Raw genomic sequence first — 21,379 nt, forward strand, 5'->3', positions numbered from 1 at the left:
ACCAACTAGCGTCTAGACTGCCAGTGCAACTCCGAGCCCGAGGATCGTGGATCAGATCAGTAGATCATCCCCCACCACCGCACCATGTCGTACGCTTCCGAATCATACCGGCGCATCAGCATAGCTTATCTAACTGTTCGCGGAAAATTGTTACCTGTATCACTGTCGCTGTCAAAACGTATAATTTGTAGATTAAATTTGAATTAATAGTATATTACGTTACTAGTCCTGAAAATAAATGTTTACCGGACGAGTGTGGTCGTTCCCGTGCGAGACGAAGTCGAGTACGGGATTACCATACGAGTCCGGCAAACACATTTCGGACGAGTGACGTACGATAGTTTACGCCATACTACTTAATTCGTACAAATCCATATATATTTCCACCAACTAAAGGACTAAACATCACCAGTCATGACCTCTAAGAGAGGTTATGTTTTTGTTTATAACCAATCATTGCCACGCAAATACAGTATAATCAGCTGATTGGTGTCCGGTAAAACTCATTGCAGAACAGTATTACGCAATGAAACCCCATTTGAATAAGCTGGCGGCAAACAGCTGTTTTCTGGACTAAATCCTTGCGTGGGAAGTTCGTAAAAATAATGTAGTGTGGCGTAAATATAATTAAACTATCATAACCTAACCAAACTAACCAAACTTGCTGATAATGATAAACTCGAATGAAGGTTTACTATTCGAAAAATAGCTCTGTTCTAAAAATAAAATTATAAATGCCTCAAATTCAATTTTACAATCTTTTAATTATAAAATTAAACTGTCATAAACTAACCAAACCAACCAAACTTGCTGATATAAAAGAATTGTTGACAAAAAGGTAGTATTCCTGGTGGGATTCGAACCCGGCACCTTCAGATTATCAGCCCCTACACGCTATCCACTACACCACAAAGACTCATGACTCAGTTCCGTATCGTTGCAGTAATGGTTGACGTCACGCCATCGGCACTGAGAGGTGGTGGGGGGTTTTTCGATCTGATCCACGATCCTACGATCCTAGGAGTTGCACTGGCAGTCTAGATGCTTATGTCAGACGATGGCAGACAGGTGACATCAGCTCATTTATTCACACTTTATCGATTTTAATTTAAATTTATGAACATACATTTTTAAAATTTTGAAAATAAAACATACAGAATTGAAAACAAAAACAATATGAATTAAAAATTTTAGTCCGTACATTTAAAGCGGAGTCAATAACCAACATAGTCCAGTAACCAAGCATTCGTAAATAGTAAATACCAAGCATTCAATATACCCATTTTAGCTGCTTCAAAACAAAACAGCTGTTACAACCCTACTGCGACGTTGCCACTTCGAAGGCCTCGGTCTGGAGTTAAAGGTCGCCGTGGTTAAGGGGGGCGCGTGACTACTGCATTTCTAGCATAGATAAAACATACTCCTTGAGGAGTATGTTTTATCTAATATGCTTCTAGTCTTACATATCAACTGATATTCCTCTAATCATGATCATCATATCCGAGCGTAGCCAGGACACTCGACATAGGTATATAAACATCGGTTTTCATGGTCATACGACGGAACAAACAGGTATTAACCGTATTATATTTCTACGGTATATTGTACATATATTATATATACTATATATAATATATATACTATATTGTATTATTAATTGTATTAGTACCTTAAGTCATCAACATGCTTTATTTTATACAATTAGTTTTACCTTTGGATATTGATAGGTATATTCAAGTGTAATACGGTTTTCATATTTTTCATTATCTATCACTATAATTAATTAACGTTAATAATCAACGCTGCTAGCATCTTTTTAATACTCTTCTTAGGTTTCATTTCATTTTCTTTGATTTTTGTCCGTCTGGTTTGTCTGTTGGTTTTTGTTTACAAACAATGTCTTCCAGCAGCTGAGCAGCCTATCAGTTTTAGATGTTTTCACGTGTAATTGAAATTAGAATGTTTTTATTTAATTAATAATTAATAATTACCATCAGTGTCGAGCTCTCTAGCCAGTGTGCCAGTGATACTGAACTGAGAGTGAATTTATTTGGTGAATTATCTTACTTAATGTTTTACATTTAAAGCTTTCCTAAACAGTAAATATTATTAAGTGAATAATTTAGTAACTTAAGGCTATTCAATTTTATCCTTGGTAAGTTTTCCTTCTTATATGTGTAACTTAACTTACTTTATTTTTTAGTTTTTAGGCCTAGGTTACATTTGGAAAAAAAAACAAATGTAAAATTTATATTGTAAATTAGGCTGCACTTTACTTTAGGTCCTACACTCATTCGAATGAAAATATCAATTGATATATCGATTAATCGTTTAGTTAGTTAGGTAAGGTTAATCTAACCTAACTAACCAAACGATATATCGAATGAAACAATCGAATAGTAGATATTTTCATTCGGTTGTTTGTGTAGGACCTAAAGTAAAGTGCAGCCGTAAATTATTCTGTTGACATTTTTTGTACCTGTATTAAACTTATGTAAATATATTAGGATAGTTTAGATTTAGTGACTTGAGTCACAGAAAACGTACTACTATAACCTACTATAAAATGAGAGAACCCAATTTTCACCCATCAAACCTCGTTCCCATAACCCGGTCATGCTGATTCCCAAACCCGTTTGAATAAATGTGGGTTTACACATTTGCACAAAATTTCATCAAAACCGGATTATTTAATTATGTGAGTTATCGTACTAATGAGCATAGGTAGCCTAAGCTATAAAGTAGCCTATACGAATTTGAACAAATGGGTTTTTTGGCCTCTGGGAACATCAAAATGAAAAAATAAAGCGGGCTTGGGTTCTTGGTTATAGGCCTAAGTCTTATCATGAGACGTACGGTAATTTTATTTTCTATATAGACTATAGGAAGTTTGCTAAAAAGTATGAAGAATTGTGTAATAATAATTCTTTGAATTACGGTATGCTACTGCAAATCATTCTTAGAAACAATGTAGGCCTAACACAAAAACAATTTTTTACAGTTCTATTTCAAGTTATATCCTTATACAAAAATATTTCCCTTACCTGGCTTCATTTTAAATCCGGCTATCCAGATTTTATTCAAACACACTAGACCTAATAGTTGACAAAACTCTTAAAAACATACGGGATGGCCTATCCGAAAACGGTATTTATATTCACTAATTTTTTTATTACAGACATTCATCATCTAATATTTAAAAGTGTAAAAATGCTAAATAAAATATATTAACCACAACAAAGAGAGAGATTAATATTACTAACATAAACATGAACATTCAAATAGATTGACAACAATTAGGCCTAAATATAGAGTCAAATTCACTGTAAAATTAAGTTTCACATTTTCATATAATTACAAAATAATGTACTACCCAATTGGTACTTTGGTATTATCCGTAGGCCACTTATTTTAGAGGGATTTTTTTTACCGGAGACCAAAAATAACTGTATATATGTGGAAAGAATATACTTTAATTGACTTACCGTCCAAATTTGACATGAGTACGATTAGCTTTCTTTGAGTTCTGCCTCCCAGAAGGCAGCGATGTCGGCGAGGATTGAGTTGAATGCATCCCTGCCGCAGTAGGTATAAAGCGTGCTGCGGCGATTATGCTATGGGTTAGCATAAATATGTTTGTAATTGTAGGACTTTCCTCGTTTTGTTATAAATCAAACGATACCAGATGAGTCTTACTTTCGCCCGCCAAATACCGTAGATACAGGCGGTGACAGGTGATGCGCGCACTCCGGTCAACGACCTGACCTTGGCCTACTTGGAGGTGATTTGGGGTGCGAAAGTATGACTCATCATCTGGTATCGTTCGATTCATAACGGAACAAGGAAAGTCCTACAAACATATTTATGATAACCCAACCTAAAATAATCGCAGCAGCGCGCTATATATAAGGGGGGCCTTCGAATAATACCAAAGTACCAATTTAATAAGGAATTGATGTCTTTAACTAAATTGAGTTCTTGAAAAAAGCTCAATACATAAACTGGAATTCCTCTACAAAAATGGGAACCAACCAATTCTTTGGAGCATCCTTCATTACATTGTGCACACCATAATCAACACAACACAAAAAAATGTAATACCTATACCAAACTCTCTTTGTTACAGGTGTGAGTGTAAACACCATTTTGCCACAACCACAGAAGACAAAGTGTAAAATTATTTAAATGCTTACTTACCGGTAGTGAAATAATTGTTATAGATTAAATCTGAAAAAAAAAAACAGCCTCTCTGGTATCAGTCATTGTGAAAACTTTCATTTGCAATCATGATGCAAAGTCAATCTGTCACTGTATTTTCTTTTGATTTTTTAGATATTTTTTATGGCTTTGGAAGTGAATAATTTGGGGATTCAGGATTAGCCTACATATCTTATATAACTATTAAACTTAAGGGTATTTATTCCATAGGTGAATTAGTTGTTTTACGTGGTGTTGTTGGAGGTAGCTCTGATTGAAATTTAAACCTGGATGAAACTGGCAGTCATCTTGACAACTTATGAAGCATAATTACTTTTCTTAATTTGAAGTTTTATTTTGGGTTGGGCGGTTCAAAGTAAGATTAGTCCCAAACTGCAAAGTTTTCTATGATCCTATAGAAAATGTCTTTCTTCAATCGTATATTAACTTTTAGCAATTCAAAATCCCATTTGGTTTTACCAACCAATATACAGTATTTTACATATTTTTCACATTCAGCTAGAATTAAGTTGAACAATCATTCTTATAGAGAAATCCAGATTTGTAGATGTCAACATTTTAATGTAAAAGTTTCAAATAAAAATGATTCAACAAGATCCGCATCCATATTGTCACACTTAAAGGATGTTTTTGAACTAAAAGATGCCAAAGCAACCACTCTAATAATCGAGGTAAGTAATTTAGCTACTACAATTTACATCTTTACTATGGTAGTGATTCAGTTTTGTTAGTTGAATTCATCTCTTAAACAAACTTTTTTTTAATATTGATGGTTTAAAATTGACAATTAAAATTGCAGACTAAGGTGTAGAATATGTTGTGGTTTTAAGACAGTGAGATGATGTTAATGCAAAGATAAAACTGAGTGCTGGTGTAATTAGTAAGAGTAGTCGGAAACAGTTCTACTTTATTATATACTTGTATTGTGGAGGTAAACATCCAGTATCCGAATGTCAGTTGCAATATTGTTAATTTCTCAAAGACTGAATAAATTAATACTCATTAACTAAGGTTCTAAACCAACTACAGAGAGATCTACTGTGAAAACTCGCTAACCAAACCACATGTAAATTGTAGTTAGACAGTCCTACTCTCATCAGGGCTACGACTGGTCACAACTTTTGTAATATACGCCTTGTAATGTATTACGACGGCACATGTCGAAGCTACTAGCCTATCCAAGACCAAAGAACAAAGTTCTAGAACAGCCTGGAGGTGCTCATCACTCCATCAAATGTTAATCTACATCACAAAACTGTAAAGTTTGGTTATTATCTTCGTATTTTTGATGTTGAAAGTAAAAGATTTGTCTGTAAACCAAGGTTTTTAAATATTGTTGCAGGAAAGCAAGCTAATTTAAATATGAGACCATTGTTGTGTTTTTCATTTCATTCACAAACTGTTACTAGCCGGTTTTCACAACTACTGAATTAAGAATTTTATCAGTATTCAAAAACGTTGTGAAAGAAAATTGATGCACCCGCCCAATATGAACAACATTCTGTGATCAGTTTTCTATTGAGAGGGGATCAATCCCTGTTTATTACTGTTTCCAGTTGACAGATTTGTATGCAAAATGTGTCTCTACGTAGGAAATCTTAGTGGCTTATGGAAATTGTAGAAGCCCGTACATATTTGCAGAATCGGGCAGGCAACGGGTGTTCATCAGTTTCCAATGAAACATTGATTGAATTTAAGGAAACTTTGCTCGCTGATTGGTGTGTTTCAGTCTTCCAGGGCTAACCTTGGTTCAATGTCTCTGGTTTAGTCACACCGCAATCCGTTTGCGAAATTCCCCAAACTTTGGTCACTTGCTCAAACATGACTAATGAACAACCGCAGTCGACTTAAAAAACACCCTGAAACACATTGTGCAAATGTTTAAGACCACATCCGAACTCCCCCCACCACTCCTTGTTCACATTTCAACCTCCATTTTCATCACAATGTTTTCGATTACTACGTGGAAACTATTCGTCCCAATAGAATACCTAGTAAAAGATGAAGTGACCGTCAATCCAAACCCCCCTCCCTTCCCCAGAAACACTGAGTCATTAGAGCAAGTGAGCCTGCCAGCCATTTATCTTTCAATGTTAAGGCCATTTTGGTTTTCTTGGGTTGGATCAATTTATTTTTGGATAAGATAGATTATTTCATAAACAGCGTCAGAGTGGATCATAAATCAAATCTGTTAAAACTTTGAACTATTATATATACTATACTTCGTTCACAATATTTAGGTGGTTTTAGGGAAAGAAATCTACCCCTCCGCATGACCCTTACCTTTAAAGTAATAGCTCGATAAATGATTAAGCAACATTAAATACAACATAAGTTGTGGGGGAACTTCCCCTCAAACCGCCTAAATATTGTGAACAAAGTACAGTTGTATAATTCAAACAAAATCTTAATGCAATACCATACTTCTGTTACAGAACGAGTTGAGAACATTGACTTTTTATTACAATAATCTCCTGAAAGAAGACAAGGAAGAATTTTTCAAAACACTTGCAACAAAATATGCTGTAGACCATGGAAGTGTTTCAAAGCTTTCCAAACAACTGGTGAGCTGATGATATGCAGAGATAAACTGGCCTTTGTTGTGCCTCAAATCTGTTAAATTCCGATTGTCATTGTGTTACAAGTTAAGCTCGTCAAAGCATTTTGTTGTGCAGTAGCCATACTGCTAACCCTCTGGTGCTTAGATTCAAAGATTCAAAGATTTATTTCAACAAGAAACAAGATTGCACACTTGTACAGTTGACGTCAAGATACTAAGACTAATAAATTAACAAGAGTGAATATATATATATATCTAAAGATACAAAGCCACCTATATAACTATAAACAAGGTAACTTATGTAACTCGTCCAATCTCAGCTGAGAACGCTAGTAATAATCGTGACTCTTGTCCTGGCCAGCCAACAAAGAAATATAAAACTAGTTGATGTGGCAAAATTGACACTTTAACTTAACTTAGTATTGCTGGGATCAGCTCAGATAAGATGTCGGATCAAAATTGTTAATTCAACTATTTTTGTGATTAGGGAAGTGTGAGGTAAATAAGAATTTGATGTATTTTAAATTACACAGTATTGCCAAAAATGTGATTATTATTGCTAAAATACAAATATCTCAGAACCTTATCTACATATCTACTGTAAATGTATTTGTTAAAATATACACCATATCTTTGATGAGTTTTCTTTATCTCACATAACTATTTCATATAAGGTTATCTAGATTTATTTGTGAACTTGCACACTTTTGATAAAATTGATGAGTTGTGAGTACAGTAGAACTTACAACTATCAAAACCCAACTATTGAGTTTCAGTTATTCAAACATAAAATATTTTGCAAAGTAAAAATGGTATTCCTTATATGGGAAATTTGATAAAAGAAAAGCGGTCCTGGGTCTAGGTCTTACCATGAGATTCACATCAATGCCTTATTCCCTACATGGGAAGTTTGCTAATTTCCTATAGTGGAAATTCGCTAATTTCCTACAGTGAAAAATTCCCTATATGGAAAATTAGCTAAAATTAAATAGTGTGTTCCGAGCATAATATGTATTACTGTATGTGGTATATAATACTTTTTTAACATACTCTATGAATTAAATACCATACAGTATTCCTTTCTTATCCTGCCAAAAGAAATGATCACCTATTTTGTTCAACATTCAAGTCATTTAGGAGTTGAACCAAAATTGTTACTGTAATGAAAGTATCATCTGGATTTAGATTAGCGATGTTCATATTTCTGCAAATTTTACTTTCAGGTTGATGTTGAGAATCAAAGTGGCCTTGTTTTGAAAACAGAAGAGAAACTTCGAGAAGCTCTTGCTCCTCAGTTCTCCTGGCTATTCGCACATCTCGGCAGGTTGGAGTATGGAGTCAAGTTTCTTGTGGATATGCGTTGTGATCTTTTGGTAAATTGAGAAATAAATAAACTTGTCAATCATTATTAAATATTAGACTCAATCAGCTGTAAAACTGTCCTTTAATGTTTGATTGTCTGGCCAGTTAAGTTCTAGCATAGACAAAAAGAATTAAATATAGACCGACAGCAGTGCTGCAGTTAGTATATGTTCTGGCATCCACCGCTAGGAGTGTCGTGTAGTTACGTCGCACACTGCATACGACATCAGTGAATCGAACACCGATAACGCTCTAGCAGCACATCGCAGAACCTCCCTTTGACAGTCTATATTTATTCTATTTGGTTATGGTTTAGCTTAGTAAAATTGCAAGTCATTATACACAACGGCTGTCTGTAAATTAAGGTCTCTATCTGGCTCCCTTTGTAGCCATGGGAGTTAGTTTAAATCTGAAACAATCACTGTTTTCTTGACTTCATCCACTACAATTCCAGTAGGCTTTCACCCTTATGCAATTAGTCTTTGTATGGTAGTATAAAACAATATGAAGGGAAATACTTCTCCAATAAGAATCCAGTGGTCTATAGAGTCAGAGGCAATTGAAATCAGTTGGCATTTGACAGATGTGTTGCAGAATAGTATTACGATGTTGGAAGTATGCATAAGTAGCTTAGGAAGTTTGTAGAAAGTAGTACACATTTGCATAGCAAAGCCAGCAGAGACATGTTAAGATCATCAGCTTCCAGAGATAAAATTAATTAAAGTGGAGAAAACCTTACTTGCTGATCAGTGTAAGACTTTCAGGGTTTAACGTTGTCCTTAATAGTCTAATTAAGATGTTTCCTATCAGTTTAGCAATCTCTCATCCAGTCATACTACAAACCAGTTGCAAATCTTTCCTAACCTAGGTCACTGCCACTTGCGAGACTGTTGAATGACCTCAGTCATAAAGCGAGAAACATAAATGCGGTGCATGTCTTAGATTTGAACTAACTGGCTTGAGGATTGCTTGTTGAACAAGCCTCGTACTATACTAATATCAAAGATACTTCATGAAATACCAAAATTTAAAGAATATCAACTTCTCCAACCTGAACAGAATCTTATGATTTGGCATACTATTAGAACACATTTTACTTAGTGTTATCTATTTTATTCACCTTGAGTTACTTTTGTGCTGTAATTGTATTTTATATAGGCTATTTAAATTAATCTGTTTTCAACAGTGATTCATCAACCATAGACTTAGGAGCTTTAAATGAACAAAAATGAATAATTTCAGTATTTGTCTCAAATACTAGTTAGAAGTTCATATTGGCTATAAATGTGTGTTTTAGGCACTCCTGTCAACCACAGATGCCAAATCACCCCACCAGCTTCCACTGCAGCAGTTGAGCAATGTTTTGAAAAAACTGCTCAGTTTATGGTTCTCCGTGGGGTTTCTGCATCTTGAGAGAGTTACTTGGTCGTCACCCTGCTGTCTGCTACAAAAGGTAGGTAAACTACTCACTGACTATTACTATTGGTATTTAGTTATTGATGAAGTGTAATTGTGTGCATCTCCATTATCTGGAAACACCCAGGTAGTATACACAAAATAAATTAAAATGGAGGGGTTTTTCACAAAAAGTTTGTCATTGTATTCGTCTCTCTAGCCTCAATAACTTTTTCCAAATAGAAAAAAGCTCGCTTACTTTTTGGTGCCAACTACAAAGATCCAAGTAAATTATTTTCTCCAGCTCATATTATATGCTCATAGGGGTTTTGTTTATAGATATCTGAGTATGAGTCTGTCCACCCTGTACGTAGCTGAACAGATATCCGGCAGAGGGTGGGACCGTACAGCCGATGTTTTGTGTACACACATCACAGCATGTCTAGAAACAAGCTAATACCGGTGGTTTGTTTATAGATATCCGAGTATGAGGCTGTCCACCCTGTACGTAGCTGAACAGATATCCGGCAGAGGGTGGGACCGTACAGCCGATGTTTTGTGTACACACATCACAGCACGTCTAGAATCAAGCTAAAATTGTTGGTGGTTTGCTTATAGATATCCGAGTATGAGGCTGTCCACCCTGTACGCAGCTGGACAGATATCCGGCAGAGGGTGGGACCGTACAGACGATGTTTTGTGTACACACATCACAGCATGTCTAGAATCAAGCTAAAATTGTTGGTGGTTTGCTTATAGATATCCGAGTATGAGGCTGTCCACCCTGTACGCAGCTGGACAGATATCCGGCAGAGGGTGGGACCGTACAGACGATGTTTTGTGTACACACATCACAGCATGCCTGGGGAACCATTGGTAGTGTTACACGTAGCACTCACCAAAGAGATATCCGACAACATGAAGAGTATCATCAACAGGTTCTTTCGGAACGGTAATGAACTAAGTGTAAATTATGTTTCACGTTGTCTTACTACTATTTTCCATGATAATGCCAGATTACAAAAGCCTTTTTACCTCTAAAGTGTGTAATAGGTTTGGTGTGATGACTTTTATTCACACCTTACATTTTTGCTTTAACTGACTTCTAGACTCGTAACTTCTTTAATATTGGTTGTAAATGTTGACACTGGCTGTACTTAACGTGCTTGTTGATTGAATATTCAACAATACTATTATTGTTGAACAAAAAAATATATGTAACTCGTTTCACTGCTCAATAGATTTCAGGCTCTACTGGATATAAAAATGCTTGATGGTATTTTGAACACTTGAACCCCTATCAACAAGATATTTTTACTTATTGATTGATTGATTGATTCTGTAGGGGCGGACCTTGTCCTGTTGCACGTCAGCCACTGATGGGCTTTTTGCGCTCCCCACATGGTACTTCAGAGTCCGTCAAACCTGAGTTGCTTAATGAACTCAAGCATCCTGTCAATGAGCTCCTCCTGAGGAAGGTGTCTGCCCCTTGTCATTACACCAAGAGTACTGTCCCTTACCTCATTCAGAGCTGTGCAGTCGTAGAGTAGGTGATCAGCAGTCTCCTCTGATTGCCCACATTTCCTACACGCAGTGTCACCATTGTGGATCCTCAAGCGATGCAGGTGTAATTTCAGAAAGCCATGTCCAGTGACCATTCCTGTGATCTGTCTGAGTCGCCTCCTGTCCAAGCGTAGGGCATTGGAGGCGACCGTCTGGGAAGGAGAGAAGAGGGTGAGCTTACTTACCCTATGGTGCTGAAGCCTAACCCATCTTTTCCTGTGTTCCTCCTGAGCCCATGCCATGACTGAGTGACATGCATGCCCACGAGAGATTCCACAGAAAGGCTGTGGTCCCACGAAGTCTGAGGCTGACGCGACATTCGCTAGCCTGTCAGCCACCTCATTCCCTTCTATCCCTGAGTGCCCAGGAACCCAACAGAGCGTTACCTTGTTGCGCCTGCCCAGGTCACATACCGCAGAAAGGCAGTCCCAGACCACCTTAGAATTAAATTCATAGGAATCAAGCGCTTTGAGCGCAGCCTGGCTGTCTGTGAAAATGGAAATGTTGATGTCCCTGAAGCCTAGCCTCAGGTTTTCCCTAGCACATACCATAATCGCAGTCATTTCGGCCTGGAACACAGTTGGGTGAGTGCCCATAGGAAGACAAATGTCCACCCCGTTCTGCACTCCATGAATTCCAGCCCCAGTCCCACTTCTTACCTTAGAACCATCAGTATACCATTCAAGGTCGCCTTGTGGAAGAGGATTCCCACCGGACATCCACTCATCCCTGGACGGAAGGAGGACAGTGAATGGTCTGGCGAAGAAGAATCGAGTCGGCATGTGATCCGAGGGCATGTCCATTACCTCCCCTCTTACCTGCTGAGTGATCCGAGAGTGACCTCGGGATCCTCCAACATCCAACCAAAGGTTTTCACACTGGAGTCTGTAGGCAGTCCTCCTCGCAGTGACCTTGACATGCAGGTCAATCGGAGTGAGGTTGAGAAGGCAGTCCAGTGAGGCTCCCGGACAGCTGCTCATTGCGCCCGTGATGATGAGACAGGCGAGTCTTTGGACGGCAGCCAGATCTCTCACCGCCGACACTGAGTCCATCTTGGGCCACCACACGAGTGAGCCGTATGTCATGGCGGGCCTTACCACGGAGACAAATAGCCAGTGCATGAGCGCCGGCTTGAGCCCCCAGGTTCCTCCCACCATACGTCTGCAGGCCATGAGTGACCACTTACCTCGATCAATGACCTTTTGGAGTTGTGGCCCCCATTGCAGCTTTCGGTCCAATACCACCCCCAGGTACTTTACCTGATTCTGCATTTCAAGCACTGTGTCTTGTAGTCTCAGAGGTCCAATGCCATTTAGATCGCGCCTCCTCGTGAAGGGGATAACCGCCACTTTGGAGGGGTTGATAGAAAGGCCTACCTCAGTGCACCATTGTCCAACTGACCTCAAGGCTGTGTTCATGAGGTCGGAGACCGTGTTGTTGAATTTACCCATAACTAGTATCACAATGTCGTCCGCGTATCCTTGAACGAATACACCACTATCACTGAGAGATCTAATTAAGTCGTCCACAACAAGGTTCCAGAGAAGAGGAGAGAGTACACCCCCCTGTGGACACCCTCGTGTGGTCCTGGCCTCCAGAACCTCATTGTGAAGAGAGAGTCTTACCTTCCTCCTCTTAAGTAGAGACTCTACCCACCTGCACACCACCTCATGGAATCCACGAGCTCTGGCAGCATTGATTACAGCCTGGGTTTCAGTGTTGTCAAAGGCGCCCTGGATGTCAAGGAACGCCCCAAGGGCAATCTCCTTGAACTCAAACGCCTTGTCGATTCTGCTTACCAGGTGATGTAGGGCAGAGTCACAGGATCTTCCTGGGGTATAGGCGTGCTGGTTTCTATGTAGGGGATTGACTCTGAGGACTGTGTCCCCCACATACCTCAGCACCAGTTTCTCTAAGGTCTTCAACAGGAATGAGGACAGAGAGATGGGACGGAAGGACTTGGGATCCGTGTAACTTGCCTTACCAGGTTTTGGGATGAAAACCACCCTTGAGATGCTCCAGGCCGGGGGAATGTGTCCCAGGGCCAAGCTGGCCCTGAACAACTTACTCATTGCCGGAAGTAATATATCGATACCTTGCTGGAGACAGACAGGTCTTACCTCGTCAGGTCCAGGTGATTTGTATGGGATGAGTGACCCTATGGCCCATCTCAAACGACTGTGTGTCACAATGTGGCACGCAACCCTCCACCGAGTGTTGTTTGCCCTTGCGACAGCTTGTTCCTCATCCTCCGGCACCAATGGCTCGCTTGGGATGATGCAGCCAGGGAAGTGGGTGGCCGCCATGAGCTTTAGCACTTCCTTAGGTTCATACAGCATATCTCCCCCAGGCTCCTTGAGGGGGCCTAGCTTGGAGGAGTTGTCCTTTGTTAGGACAGTGTATATCCTAGATGTATCTCTAACACTTTCTAGCTTGCTACAGAAATGTTTCCAGGAGAGCCTTTTGGCCCTCCTTACAGCCGTGTTATATTGGGTTAGCAATCTATGATAGCCATCCCAATTATTTGTCCTCTTCGCCCACCTGAACTGAGACCTGACTCTCTTTTTCAGGCTGGTAAGCTCTGTGGTCCACCAACTCACTTTACCCTGCTTCCTCACCGTTAGCGGGCAGCTCTCGTCAAAGGACGTGACAATGGCCTCGCCTAAGCTCCCAGAGGCAAGGTCTAGCGTGTTGGTGTCTCTGACCCAAGGGAACTGTGTGTCAAAGCATTCAATGCGCTCTTTAAGAGTTGATCTGTACATATCCCAATCTGCCTTTCTGGGATTCCTGAACTCAATCTTTTCCAAGGAAAAGTTACCAATGTTGAACATGATATGTCTGTGGTCAGAGAGGGAAGGTTCCTGGGATACCCTCCAATCCAGAATTCTGTTACTGATCCCCACGTTGGTTATAGTAAGATCTATAACAGATTCCCCAACCCTGCTATGAAAAGTTGGTTCTGAACCGACATTAGCAATCATTAGACCATTAGAGGCTAAGTATTCAAGAAGTGCCTTACCTCTTGCGTTATTATCCCTACAACCCCAAGCAGTGTTGTGGGAGTTGGAGTCACAGCCCAGCACGAGGTCGTCGCCGGTCCTGGCCGAGTGCTCGACCAGCTTCCTAACTTCCTCTTGCGGAGGCTGCGTGGGCTCATCTTGCGGCATGTATACTGAAGCAAGTAGTAGACGCCGTCCGGACTCCCTGCATTTGGTCTCTACCGTCGTGATGTCTCTGGAACAAAATTCCAGAACCGGCACACAAATGGTGTCATTGCTAGTCCAAATGCAGGTTCTAGGATTCCGGACCTGAGCCGAGAATACCTGGCCCCTAGAGACCCCCATTCCCGTTATATTGCCGTCTCTAACCCAGGGTTCCTGGATAAGGGCAAAGTCAAAAGCCCCACCCGCAGTACTCGCACAGAGTACCGCAGTGGCAGCTTTACTGTGCTGTAGGTTCGCCTGCAGTATTCGGATCGTCATCAGGAGCACCTGAAAGAACCTTGAGTTGAACCCTTGTTATACCCAAGAAAATCCTCCAGCCCCTGTCCCTCAGGAACTTGGCACTCCCGCAGTCAATTGCCAGAACCAGAGTTTGGTGTTCCGCCTCTCGCTTGCAACTGACCACTCTCCAGTCTCTGGTTGACAGTCCAGGATTCAGCTTCTGGACAAACTCAAAGATTTCTTTAGGATCTTTCCTGGCCAGGATCCAGTCGGTATGGAGAAGGACCTTGGTTGTACGCAGGAGATCTTTATGATCCCCCACAATCACACTCGGCCCCCCCACGCCCACCGGACCCAGACCAACAGCCACCTCCTTGAGCCAATCTCTGGTCTCCTCGTTTCCGCACAAGACTGCGAGGGCACCTTCGTCCTTGTAGGTTTTCAGGATCTGCTGAGGAGTGGCGGCCATAATAACCATCTCAAACAGTTTCTCCTGTAACAGGCAAAATTGTTCATCAGTGAACCTATCGTCAGGATAATTCTCCGGAACAATCGCCATCTTCCAGCCCGAGAGTTGGTCCTTGAAGGTCAAGTCCTTGCTGGCATCGCCCTCTGCAGCGCTCCTTGGCGGCGGGGGTGGGACATCCCACCTTCTCGGCCGCTTTGGAGTCTGCTGAGTCTGATGCTGCTGCGGTGGACCTGAAACTCTGCGCATAGGAGAAATACCAGAGCCCTCTCCTCCAGCAGGACTGGGAGTTTCAGCCTGCCTTTTCCTCTTGGGCTTGTTGACAATCCCTTTGGATTTTTTGTACTCAGCTTTTGAAAGCCAAGTACCCTCAGCCTCCTTCCTTGCCCTGACCTGTGTCCTCCACACACTAGGGGGTAAAGATGGCCGTTGTCTTCTCTCCTGTTCTGGAACAGTTGCACATGCCTGGGTCTCTACGCACAGATCCGGTGTTGCCACCTCAGAGGTAGAGCCCAGGGTTAGATTTGAATGGGCGCTTGAGTCAGCCACACTACCCGCCAAAGCCCTGTGTGCTTCCTCAAGCATTTGAACGTCGTCGATACTAAGGTTTTGTGGAGATCTAGCAGTGAGGGAGCTGGCAAAAGCCTCTTTGCCCCCCTCCACCTTCGTCTCTGAAACAGTGCCTGATAATTTGCCCTCCCCAGAATCCATGGGCAAGCCCTCCAAGATGGAGGGGTGGGATTCACGCCTAGGCGCTGACCCACCTGGGGTATTTTCCGTAGTTTGATTAGCAGACATCATAGCTTCTGAAACAATACCAGGTTAGCAGTTTGAAGACCGTACCGTGTTCCATACACTCCGCTCATCAATACTTACTCCAGCACCGCTGCACACATACCAGAACTGGAGGGCAGTGCAGCAGCCTTACCGTGATCCATTCACTCCGCCTGCTGCTCAATTGACACTGAGCCCGGACCGGTGTCCATCACCTCGGCCTCAGGTCATACTAGTGTCGCTGCTCCCCGACCCTAGGGCAGACATTCACTCTGCCACCATAGATCCGCTGCCTTTAGTGATAACAGTGGCACCCCATGTAGGCTGTGACTAAAGGACACAGTACAGATTAACTGACTCACAGCGGTCTTGAGGGAAGGGTGCCACAAGGGCCCACATCCCCCCTGAGGGGCTTACGCTTACCTCTCGCCACCATTTTTACTTATAAAAGGCACATTTTTTTTTAAGGGAAAGGAGGTAAAAATGCTTTTACGCACACAGGTATGCAGCCTGTAGTGTGAGATTCCTGAGCTTTCAGACTACTCACTAAAAACCCTCTCTACTCTGTTGGACACAGACCTGGGATTGTTTGTCACATTACTTCAGGTCAGGTCAACATGTGACCTAAGCCTTCAGGGCTCGTGCCATTTCTGGCATTCGATTTCTTTATGACCTAGACTGCATCCCGGTCAAGCTCTAGCTTCTTTGCGCGGAGAATGTGACCTGTAAAAGGCACAAATACCACTTACTCCCCAGATACTTATATTTTAAACATTAATACAACCTCAAACCTACTACAACAACATTAGGTTTGTGCTAACCTAGTGTTTAGCGATTCTGTCTTCGGTGCGGGAGAGATGGGTTCGATTTCCAGCACATCCACAACACATATGGTTTGGAGCGCTTTCCCTAAAAGCATTATTTCAGTACAGTCTGTATATTCTCTCTCGTCTAAAAATGCCACTGGCGTCGAAACCACAGAAAACGTACTACTATAACCCAGAATGCCAATCGCATGGTAAAAAGCATTAAGTGTTTTGAGAGAGCTTTGCCTATCAATCCGTAGGCAGCGTCACCAGCGTTGCTATGCTATTGCATGGCAACGCTGGTGGCGCTGCCTACGGATTGACAGGCAAAGCTCTCTCAAACCGCTTAATGCTTTTTACCATGGGGTTGGCATTCTGGGTTATAGTAGTACGTTTTCTGTGGTCGAAACTAAGAAAGAAAGAACCGACAGTGAACTTTAGTACACAACAAATTCATTGCTCTAACATAGTTTTAAAACTTAGTCTTTGGTCGTTTTTTTTTTTCACTTTTATATCGTTAAGTAAAATAGTCTTGTTACACTTAAAGGGCCTAGATCTGAAAGGCTATAAGATGTTTTTAATACATGAATTGTGACTGAAATAATCATCCTAATAATAATTTACTACAATAAATGAACTCTTAAATAGTTTCTAAAAGCTTGTATTTAATCTTAATGCTTATAGGTCATAAAGCTATAGATTTACTTAATTATTTTGTAGGTGATGAAAAGACAAACCAAAACAGTATTGTGGAAGACAAACAAAATGTTAAAGCTTTTATTTTCTACTCAATTAGTTCAACTCAGAAAGGATTGCAGGTATAATAATATAAATAACATATTAAATGTATGATTTATTGTCCACTTAAGAAAATTTTTCGTATTTCATTATTTATTACACTAGGAACTTAGCTTACAATATAGTTAGTTTTACTCCAGCGTTCATTTTTTAGAAAAAGGGACTAAATTTACTCTATCCATGAACTCAGTAGTCAGTTCCATTGTTGTTAAAGCTAAATATTTTCTGTAATTTAACCATGTATGTTAAGTTTTGTTCACAAATATGCCTTTTTCATGTACTGTATTATTCACTTAGCTTTGGATTAATACATAGTTTTTATGTTTTACTTAAACACTCCTAATAACTGCTTCATTTAAGATGTACTTTATTCTTTCCTTTGGTTCAATTCTTATAACTGAAACAGTTCATGTTTTACTACTTTTATAAACAAAATATGTTTTTAGTGTGTTAGAAAAACTAATTTAAAAATATATTTTCTCTCTGGAAAACAATGGGTAAATTAAATTACTAGCTTACACATTTAACTGATATCTCGATTTTCTTAATAATATATGTACAGTAAAACCTCTATTAACACAGTCACTCGTGGCACCGGAAATAACTGAATAGGTAAACAACAGAAATCCTTTTATAAACTACCACATTTTAGCCAAGATTCCACTGTAATTGCATTACTTGCTTTTACTGAAATAATTTCACTTGTTACATGGACATTTAAAACCTTAAAATTGTAATCATCGTCGAGATTTTGTTTCAAAATGTCAATGTTTGTCTGCTGATTCTTCCTTTCTTGTCAGGGCATCGACCTGGGCAACTACCTGATAAAGCGAGCTGCCAAGGAGTTACACTCGGAGTACCCTCATGTCACGCAGTTCTCCACGTTGTCGCCAATTCCATCGTTTCGCCAATGGCTGTTAGATAGGATGAAAAATGCTGAAAAAGGTTTGTTCTGATGTTAACCTTGTATGGGGTGATTCAGTTAAAGGTTAGACCTACACTTAATAATACAAATAAATAATAAATACCCATCACAGTTTAGTTTCTAGGTTTTTTTAGACACATTTGTTAAAAATTGACAATTAATTAATGAAAAATGAAACGGCATGTGCGTTGTGAAATCTCAGTACTAGACTATGGACGTTAAAATAATTGAACAATAATTACAACCTTTGCACACTGTATTGTTTCTTGAGCAATTTGAAAAAATACCCCTGTTGCAGCTGTATGACTATGCTAATTGTTAATTGTTACCAATGTTTGCTAATCGATATCAATGTTTGCCGATTGTTGTCGACTCAGGGGAATCTTTTACTACTTAAAACAGAATTCCATAAATTTTTTCAAGCCTTAAGATTGATGGTGGATTATTGAAACTGCTTGATTCACAGGCTTTTACTATATTAGCCTAACTTTCATAACACAGAGATTATGATTACTGATTTTGCAGGTGAAAGTGTTTTGCCATTGAATGATTGGGGAGAAGTTGTCAAACTTATTAACCCCGAAGATGAAACTGACGCTTGGGCAAAGCTGAGGTCTATGATATCTGACAACTCTTGGTTTCACAATGAGGCTCTTGTTGAAGTCCTCAAAACACCTTTGATGATGTCGTGCAGTCGGTATCTATATTTGGAGAAAAGAAGAGGATATGCGTTTGACAGTGTTGGTAAGAATGGATTTTTCATATAATTTGTTCTTTTTGTTAGTGTCAATGCCAGTGGCATTTTGAATGAAGGTAACAAACGCTTTAAAGGGAAAGCTGTCCAAATCAAATGTTTGTGGATATGCCGGTCTCTCCTGCATCAAAGACCATGACGCTAACTACTTAGTCCAGGATCTGAAGGGGGTTGAGTATGTATGGAAAGCCTGACGCAAGTCGAATAATCAATTTTTTACTATACCTGTAGGTTTCCTAATTTCATAATAAACCTGATTCATAATAATCAATTAACTAAAGCTCTAAAACAGAGCTCAACATGGTGTCTTTAATGAGTGTTGTAGATACAGCTTGTTTTGTATGTTCCAGCAAACTTCCACCTCCGCAACGGAGCTGTGATGTGGAGACTCAACTGGTTGGCGGATACTTCCCCTCGGGGCCTCTCTCAGAGCTGTGGACTCATGGTCAACTACAGGTAAACTCTACTACTATCTTAACACCTACACAGTCTCCCAAGGAGTATGACAAATGGTCCAAGCTACAAGTGGTTCAAATCTTAATTAACACACAATTCTTTCAAGTGTTTCCCTAAATAATCACTCATCTCCAAATAATGTTATCCATTGACTCTCAAAATGTGGTTCGGATTCCACTATAAACTGTAGGTCCCTTAGTTGCTATTGGCTGTATGGGCTATTAATTAACAGCTGTGTCTAAGGAATATGTCGGCCTTAGTCACTAACAAGACTACAAGATCTGGTCACTCATACTACTTTCATCTCCATTCATTCTTAACTTAAAATACCTACTTTTGTATCGTCACCATTTCAGAACAAAGTAGTACTAACTACATCTCGATTGACATTTTTCAAAAGATAAGAGATCTTTATACCAAATTTTTCAATCTTTTGAAAAAGGTTTTAACCTTTTAACAATTGAAACATAATTCTTCAATCAAATAAAAACACATGACAGCAAACAACATCTTTGAGTTTAGTCTCTTACGCTCCTTTCACACTATACGTTTTCGCTCGTGAGGTTATTAGTCGTATTTGTTGTATCGCATTGGAGCTTATAGCCCCTTTCACATTATACGATTACCAACCGTGTACGATTTTCACCCGCGTAGCGACCGTAGGTGCACACGGTTGGTATCCGACTCCCGCACGAGTAATAGTCGTGTCTACTGCTAGTGGACCATATGGACCATATGGCCCTTTTCACACTACACGGTTTTTAGTCGTGCGGGAGCCCTCCCCGAGTGCATTTCGCAGCGTTTTTGCTATATAGTTTTTATTTCGTTTTTCAGTTTAATTGTTTGGTTATTGAGTTTAATTACCTGTGCGCACTGTATAGTATTATATTATAGTATAGTTCCTGAACGTCGTATTATTTCTTTGAAGATCACTTCTCAACTTATTGTACAATTCGTCGAACGATTCTTTCGACATACGAAAATAGTTAAAAAACTTGGCTTCATCGTTCCTCAAATCTTCGAATAATGTATTAAACACACCCACTTCCTCACGTTTTACATTTATGGGATGTACCCAGTGCAGACGGCCGCGTTTATTTCTTTTCCCGCGTCTGTAAATAATTAGCGCAGCAATAATTTCCTCCCGATCCATACTCCACAAAACTTTCCACTAAAGTATCATTGAACTCTGTACTGGTGGAGTGGGGGGTTTCGATTTATTACTCGTACAATTACAAATCGTGTAGTGTGAAAGCAACCGACCCACGACCGTCTGCCCGCACGATTAACACTCGTACGAGCGAAAACGTATAGTGTGAAAGGAGCGTTAAACTCTTCAAAATTATGATCGTTATTAGTTTTGAAATAATTCCGGTAATACTTGACAATTAGTTGCTCGATATCGAGCAACAGGTGGTATTTTCTTAAAACCTGTCAGTTCCTTCATGCAATCAATAATCATGAACATACTTGAAACAATTTTTATTTAAAAGATAGTTTCAAAGTAAGATAAATCTGAAATTTCAGGTACTACTTGGATGCTGCTGATAGGAACTCCATGAAATACATTCAAGAACGCACTGTCACTACATCAGATCAAATCCTGAATTTGTCCTTGGGCTCCAAACTGTGATACATAATTAAAAGATGGACAATTTAAAGTTTGATATGATTTTTACCTTTTATTACCAAAATAGCTAAACTTTTAACATTTTAATGCCTCCATCAACATCTCCAAACCATTAGTTTTAACTTTTATAATTGTCGCTTTAATGTTGAACATAAATGATAGATGCAAGAGTAAAAAATCCTTGAAAACTTAATAAAAAGAGAATCTTGATAATTTAGTAAAACATAAA

At 39.8% G+C, this 21,379-nt stretch overlaps 1 protein-coding gene across 1 annotated transcript; it reads left to right on the forward strand.

The window, feature by feature from the left end:
- Positions 1 to 1,948: 1,948 nt before the first annotated feature.
- LOC128992287 (malonyl-CoA decarboxylase, mitochondrial-like) lies at positions 1,949 to 21,167 on the forward strand. Its single transcript, XM_054415782.1, has 11 exons — positions 1,949 to 2,155; positions 4,127 to 4,889; positions 6,654 to 6,782; positions 8,002 to 8,151; positions 9,438 to 9,593; positions 10,295 to 10,487; positions 17,308 to 17,405; positions 18,186 to 18,330; positions 18,836 to 19,054; positions 19,415 to 19,520; positions 21,048 to 21,167. The coding sequence occupies exons 2-11, from the start codon at positions 4,620 to 4,622 to the stop codon at positions 21,151 to 21,153; spliced, it is 1,572 nt and encodes a 523-aa protein (XP_054271757.1). The 5' UTR covers positions 1,949 to 2,155; positions 4,127 to 4,619; the 3' UTR covers positions 21,154 to 21,167.
- Positions 21,168 to 21,379: the final 212 nt, after the last annotated feature.

This window comes from Macrosteles quadrilineatus, unplaced genomic scaffold (assembly GCF_028750875.1).
Source record: "Macrosteles quadrilineatus isolate MER2022 unplaced genomic scaffold, UCM_ALF_1.0 Scaffold_4__1_contigs__length_99947679, whole genome shotgun sequence".
Classification (NCBI taxonomy): domain Eukaryota; kingdom Metazoa; phylum Arthropoda; class Insecta; order Hemiptera; family Cicadellidae; genus Macrosteles; species Macrosteles quadrilineatus.